General features: G+C 38.1%; 1 protein-coding gene across 1 annotated transcript in view; it reads left to right on the top strand.

Moving 5' to 3' along the window:
* The first annotated feature begins 335 nt into the window (after positions 1 to 335).
* UFM1 (ubiquitin-fold modifier 1) overlaps positions 336 to 7470 on the top strand; it is a 19980-nt gene continuing 12845 nt past the window's right edge. The window contains exon 1 of the mRNA XM_009998367.1: positions 336 to 565. Coding sequence (XP_009996669.1) covers positions 336 to 565 — 230 coding nt within the window. The remainder of the gene's footprint in view (positions 566 to 7470) is intronic.

The raw sequence follows: 7470 nt of genomic DNA, 5'->3' as shown, positions 1-7470 counted from the left end.
ATGATTTCGTAAGTCTGGACAAATTTAGTTTGTCACCCATCAAATTAAAACAGGACAATAAGAAAAAAACCCAGACCTTAAAAATACCTTCCCCAAATCCCTCCTTTCTTCCCAGGCCCAAATTACTTTGCTCTTGATTTCTCTAGGGACGGGGAATGAGGGTTATGGTCATTTTGTCACACATTATCTCTGTGGCTCCTTCTTCCTCATGGGGAGAGCTCCTCATACTCTTCCCCTGCTCCAACACAGGGTCCCTCCCATGGGAGAGAGTACTTCACTAGCCCCTCTGACATAAGTCCCTCCCAGGAGGTCCCTCATGGTCAGATTGCTCCAGTATGGGCTTCCCCTGGAGTCACAAACAGTCACTTCTCCTGGTGCAGGGTCCTCCACAGCTGCAGGTCTACATCTGCCTTGCTGTGGTCCTTCACGGGCTGCTCCACCACGCTCCTCCATGGGCTGTGGGAGATAGCCTGCAGCCTCACCACGAGCTGCAGGTGAACCTCTGCTCCTGCACACCTCCCCCCTGTGAGGAGGAAGGAGCATCCCCTTTGAAGAGGAAAGCAATGTAGGATTAACTTACCACAACCCCATTCCCTGTCCCCCTGTGCCACTGCAGGGGAAGGAGACAGAGAATTGATGCCACAGGGTCAGTAGAGCCCATAACTTCATGGGCTTTGAAACAGAGTTAATAAGAATCTCTTTGAATTGAAAAAGACTAATTTAAGTCTGACAAAATACCAATAGCAAGCAGAACCATTTTGTATGAAATGAGAAGTCTCTGAACAAATGCAACAATGGGAAGTTCTACTTCAGAAGAACATCAGTTTCTACACTCTTCTTTCTGTCTAGGAAGTCAATAGAAACCGTAGCTGAAAAAAAAAAACCCACACATGTTCTACCTCATGCCTTAATTCAGCAGAGACTGCAAGAAAACAGCAGGTAAAATAGAGCAAATGCACTCTTAACTGATCTATGGGGTTTTGGCTAATCTAAATCTGCAGAATATAGCATGGACCTCACTTAATACCTACAAATACTCCTCAGAAATCTAAGCTTAACAAATACTGCTCTGACATTATCCCTTTCAAGTGAAATAGCTGTAATTAAAATAAACATTAAAAACCCAAACTTCCCAAATCATTTAATTTATTTGTGAAGGGATTTTTGAAATGTGAAATGTAGTTTTTCTTTTGCTCTTGCATGAAAATGGTGGCCATTACTGTATTTACCCACTGAAATCCTATTTGTACTTGCTTCTTCCAAATCTTAATTTGATTTTACTTTCATTCATGGTATGATTGCTAAATGAGATATATTTCTGTTATTAAAGACTGATATAATCTGTTATACTTTGTAAAATTTTAACTTTGAGAATACTATATAAAGAGAGGACAGCAGAAATAATTTCCTTTTGGACCTATAAAAATAAATAAATATATAAACGGGAAGAGCAATTAATACATTGGGTGGGTTGCAAACTGAAGTCACCTGTCTCTCCTCATATTCTAAAGAGAGAACCATATAAAATCAAGTTGACTTCAACTGTGTGCTTGAAGTTGTAGGACAGGAACAGTGGAAGAGGCACTCTGGATTTTGAAGCTCCAGAACACCACAGGGGCAAGAATATAGGGTGGGTCACCAAATATGCAGGTCACCAAATCCTGTTATTTGTATAAAGTAGATGTCCATACAGTCTCTCCCTGTGGTCGAGCTGGGAACAAATGATCACTCTGTGGGAATAGCTCATCTTTTCAGCTACCTACTTCAGGATGATACAAATAATGCAGCAGAAGTACCTTCTTGGCTTATACTATAAATGAACCCTAAGGGAACTAGCTTAAGTATAGATGTTTACAAAGTTGACACCAACATTTGGTCAGCTGAAGCCTATCCTTTCTGTTGGTAGTGTTGGATCTGTAATTAAAACTGTGCAATCAGAAGACCTAAAAGTATTAATATATTTTCTTAAACCCTTTTTAAACAGTAACATTTAGGAGATGGCATAAAGATATATTAATGTGATAACACGCTATATTAAAAATCCCCACCTGTAACGGAAAGTCAAACAAAAGTTACTGAAAGGAATTACACATTACTTGAAAATTCATTTGGCACAACAGAGTCTTCATCTGCTATTTAAGGGTTATTTTCTGTTCTTTGCTTATTTCTTGATTATTTCTAACAGTGTTACACTTCAAAGCCTAAAAATCCCTTGTGCCAACATTATTTTGCACTTACTAGAATTAATTTTGCTTTATGGGTAATGGTCCAGAAACAAGAAGTTTTTTACTGCATATAACAAAAAAGCATCTTAAATATTCAGACAAATCTTCTGCATTGTGCTACAGCAAGCACAGAACAAGGAGGCATATTTCCCAGGTCAGAACATTCCAGCTAACCCTCTGATCTATTAAGAAGCCTGCAGGAAGGCAACATGCAGAGAAATTCTTGGCCTTGTACTGAAAGAAATTAGAACGCAAAGCTTGATAAACAGAGTCAAGATTTGAAGGCTGGTGTCCTGAACTACAGCAGGTTAGAAAGGCCTGTTCTAGATAAAGAGAATTAAAGTCATGTTTATCTTTTTGCCAAACAAAGCTTTAGCAATGTAAAAATCCAGACTTTGCTAACACAACATAGGTTTTCACTTCTCTTTCATTTCCACAGAGGTGCACTAACTTCTGCCATCTCAGTAAATCTCTCTTATCATCCCTTCAAACAATAAACTAGTGATCTGCGTAACCTCACCTCCGTGTCAGTGAAAACCATCCTCTTACAGTAACACTTGCAGACTATATAAACTCTTTTCTGGGCTTGCCATCAAAGAGAACAAAAAGAACGGGAAATATACAAGAAGTATATTCATAACAAATGGCTGAATAAAGAAAATACACACAAGATGACCTTGTTTAGAGAACTGAGGGATATCACAGTTGACATCTTGTACTAAGCCTGTCGGAATCACAACTTCCTGGGCTTGAAATTGATTTCTTCTTTAGTCTCCTTCTCTTTGCCAGTCTTTACATTCAAAAATAGAAACATAATTTGGCTTAACTTCTTGCTTCACTTCAGCAAGAATCTGTGCAGTTTTTTTTAGTTAAATGCTAACTATGAAGTTACTAGTACAACCTGATTTATTTAAGCTTTTTTTAAAAAAAAGTATCCCTCACTAAAAAAATCTAGAAGGCTAGGCACTTTATGAATAATTAAATTGTTGTAGAAGCTGAATCAGGAGTCTTGCTGGGTTTTTTATCATGGCTACAGATAAAGGATGATATTTTGGTCTCTTACTGAATTTTCAAGGACTTAGTTATGATTTTATCCTGCACATAAAGCACAACCTGCTTAAGAGGTGAAACACAGCATAAGAAAACTACCATGGTTAGTATTGCAAAAGCACATTTGTTGGGTTTGTATTCATGCTTTAGAGAAGAAAAAAAAAAAAACATGCTTAGCCTGACTTTGTGCCTCTGTACACATTTGTGTTTCGCCATAGGAATCCGTGGTACATCTGTGTACATTGACTCAGAATCATCCAGTCAACATCTATCTACAACTATCTACAGCAGCAAGCTAAACCACTGTACTACATAATAGTAGTAAAAGCTAGAACTGCACAGCCTGATGATGAATGCAAGGAAATCAAAACACAGGAAAGCTTACTGCATAAAACAATCTGCATAATTAGATGAAAATACATACTGGGCCATCTCAGAGCAGCAGGTGCAGATCACAGAATTCACTGCTTGCAGCAGGCAGGTAATAAAGGCACACATTTTTCCTGAGACTGGTCACTAGCTGACAAAATACAATCATTTCACAATTCCCCAAATCATTGTTAATAAAACAGTCTATAAAACACTAAGCTAACCGTGTTTGCTGCCTCTACAAGCAAAAAGGATTTCAGGATAGTCAGCAATTATGGGAAAAAGTTAAATCTGCAGATCTCTGCAAGGTATCTTTATATACATACTTTCCCCAAAAATGTTTTCCTTCCCTCACAGAGGGATGGGTGCCCTCTAGTTTTGAAGAACTAGAGTTTATTAGACACCCTCAAATCAAAAGATGGGATTTTGTTTTTTTAGTGTGTGTTTTTTAGAAACATAATTATGATGAATTGGATGGAAACTTTAAAAATGTTTCCTGCATAGAAAAACAAACTATCACGTAAGCATTGATAAAACTAACAAAAATGTGGCTATTCTCACAATGACAAAAGATATATAAATCAAACTGCTTTTAAGATGAATGGGACATCTCGAAAAGTATTCAAAATTAAAGTAATTTCAAATAAATTCTGGAAAATGGGGCAGTACATCTACACAATGGTGTTATCTAAACATACATCAAAGTCCATGACAAAAAATCTGAGATATTCTTACTTCTGTAAGAATACCTATTTTTGCTTCTTCCAGACATTTTCTCCTGCTAAATGCTTATTATTCTTTTGATTTAAAGAGTTCTAAATAATTAGGTTTTCAAAGCAACTAAAAAGACAAACAAAAAAGCAAAAACAAACAAAAAACCCCAACAAAACAAGCTAACAAAAAACCCCTAACCAAACAAAAATACCCACAATACCCCAAAACCAGCTACCAGACCTTCATATGTTGAAGAGGGAACACTATCTACAGCTGTCAAATACATCCAGCAGTGAAGCTTCAGAAGACCAATCCTTGGTTTGGTACAGTTATCTGTACTACCTAATACACACATAAAATAAAACTTCTGAAGTCTAGAGACCTAAGATTATGATTTCCATATGACTAAGTGGTATTTGAATGCAATCTTCTCATTTTGACACTTTTGTGACGTAGGAGAACTATACTAGGTTTTTAGTTGCTATTTTGAAGAAAGATTATGCAGGTGCATTAACTTGTCCGATTCTTAACTTTGCATTGCATTTCTAAGGTGTTATACTCTTCTTCTATCATGGGCTTAACAATGCTTTTCAAAAATCCTCTGTATGCCTGTATTTTACAGAGAAGCCCAGTGACACTGTTCATAATAGAAAACTGCTTTTGTCTCATATGGACTGCAGGCTTTACAGGTTAGTTTTCTTGCTGGTAACCAACAGGCTAGTTTAAGCAGGCTAAATTTTATTATATTTGTTACTCCTCTATTTCTCTTTTTTCTTTTTAAATTAAAAATATAGTAATTGTTGGAGAATAAAGTAAGGGCAATCCAACTACAGCCATTCTACCCTCATGCTATAGCTCATGGCCTTGGAATACAGAAACTTTGCCAAATAAAACTGCTCAGAGTCAGATTTTCATGTTTTGCAACAAAAGCATCCTAGAGATCACACAGTGCTACTGCTTCCTTTTTGGAAGGCTGAATTTCCTACAGAAAGATCCCACAAGAACAACCAGGAGCAGAATCCATCCAAGGCAGGCAGCTGACTCCTGCTGACTTAGCAAGATGCTGCAGGTGAGGAAGTGCCCCTACTCAGTGGGAGAATCACAGGATTACCATTGAGCTTGACTTGACAAGTAGGAGAGCTGAGACACACCACCATGCTGAGCCAAAGGAGAGGTAAGGGGATGTACGCACCAAAGGAGTACCCTAGGCCTTCCCCTGTAGGAAATGGTAGCAAGAGGAAGCCTCATCCCATATTTTCCTACTGGCAAAGGGGGATGATCTCCTGGCCTCCTCTGCTATGTCAGCCCAGAACTTCCCAAGCTGACTCAATGCTCTGAGCCAGCAGGGAAACATCCATGTCTTCTGCTGATTTGAATTGACTTGCAGGTGTATGTACTAAGCAACAAAGCTAAAGCAAGTAGCTGCAAGCAGGCAGGAGGTCAGAGACAGAGGGTGAGGCAGGAGTAGGGGCAAAAACAGGATCACTCCTTTTTCACATGGGTTAGTACTGCTAGATCCATCTGGTGAAACTACAGCCTCACTAAGAGCAGAAGGAACTGGACTGCTATCCATGTGCTTATGGAAGTATTTGGTTGGAGAAACACTGTGTTTTATTAGCCTCCCCCTCTGCCACTGAGAACACATCACTTGACAATTCTCATTTGCTTAATTCATTGTTTGTGAGCACTGAAGAAGTTTGCTGAGTGGCAAGGTTTCATTTTCTGGGTTCCTGCTACATGGCTTAATTCACTGCTTTTTCTGCAAATATTCATGGAACTTAAATGTTCCTTATTCCATCCAAAATTGACAAGGCTAAAAGCACGTTTTCCAGGTGGGAGATACTTTACCACATTTCATAAAATTTCAGATTTGATACTTCCATGGAGTTCTTAGGCCAGATGCTTTTGTGGTAATCTTCCTCCATATGGCATGTTCTGTTCTTCAAATGCCAGATGCACTCAGAAATGTTAGAAATACACACAAAGGTTAAAAGATTTTTAGATACACAGTGTGCTTCAGAAGCAAAAATCTTTTAAAAACACAAACACTGCAGCTTAATTTTAGGGCCAGATTCTGAACTGTGGCCATGTTTACTTGGTGCTGGACAAGCAGTAAATTGTGATTGCCAGCTCTGTGTCGTGAGGCTGCTCTAACCGAATGATCCCCAATATATTTATTTAACAGAGACCCCAATAGGATACAACAGGAAACAGCAAGGGAACAAAAACATTGTTTTAAACACAGTTCTCCAGCATATTGTACTCTACGTTGTCCTTTACTTCTTTGAAAGTGGGTAGAAAAATACTATCAAATAGCTTTTTTTGCCTGCATTGCATAGACTTGCTGTCATTAATTACAGCAACTCAGAAAATGTTTATTAGGAAATTGTATTTACGCTACAAGTAAGGAACTGCCTCTGATTAGGATATAACTACTTCAGAAACAAACATCCTCCACCTTGCACTGTAATTTTATGTTTCATCTTACTTTAAGAAACAGCTGTACCTTCCAGAACAATTTTACCATTTGCTGTGAAAAGCGATTGTCCTGCTCAAGCAGTTAAATACTTATCAATATATATTGGTAGGTTTTTTGTGCTTTTTAAGATTCCACTTCCTTTCTTTTTGTTTTGTTTATTTCTCCCTCACACAAACTAGGCCCAGCCAGGTGGCTACCTATGCAATTCAGGCATGGGGGATGAATAGCTCCTAAGCTTTGCAGAACTTGTCTCTCCTGCAATGCTACTTAAAACTGGAAGGATTTCCCTGAAGTGTTGTCAGAGGTATTTTAATTAATCTCAGTCAAATCTTAGCATTCTGTGAGGTCTTTATTATTATCATCATCATCATCATCTTGGCTTTTGTTTTGGCGTTTTTTTTATTTTCCTGACTTAAAAGTTTTGTATTTATGTGTTTGCAAATTACCAAAGATCCCAATTGTTTTAATTGCTCAAATTGTCGTTCTGTTTGTCATCTACACAGCTACAAAAGCCAAAGCTATGTCTCATTGCTATCATAAAACATATTTAAGTGTGGGTAAGTGAGAGCTGTAGGGAATACAATCTGAATAAAGGCCTCTAGTGTTTTTCTCTGGTTTCACTCACCGCGAATG

This window comes from Chaetura pelagica, unplaced genomic scaffold, assembly GCF_000747805.2.
Source record: "Chaetura pelagica isolate M959 unplaced genomic scaffold, ChaPel_1.0 scaffold105, whole genome shotgun sequence".
NCBI lineage: Eukaryota > Metazoa > Chordata > Aves > Apodiformes > Apodidae > Chaetura > Chaetura pelagica.
The sequence above is the reverse complement of the archived record's forward strand: the minus strand, read 5'-3'. Positions and strand labels throughout refer to the sequence as shown.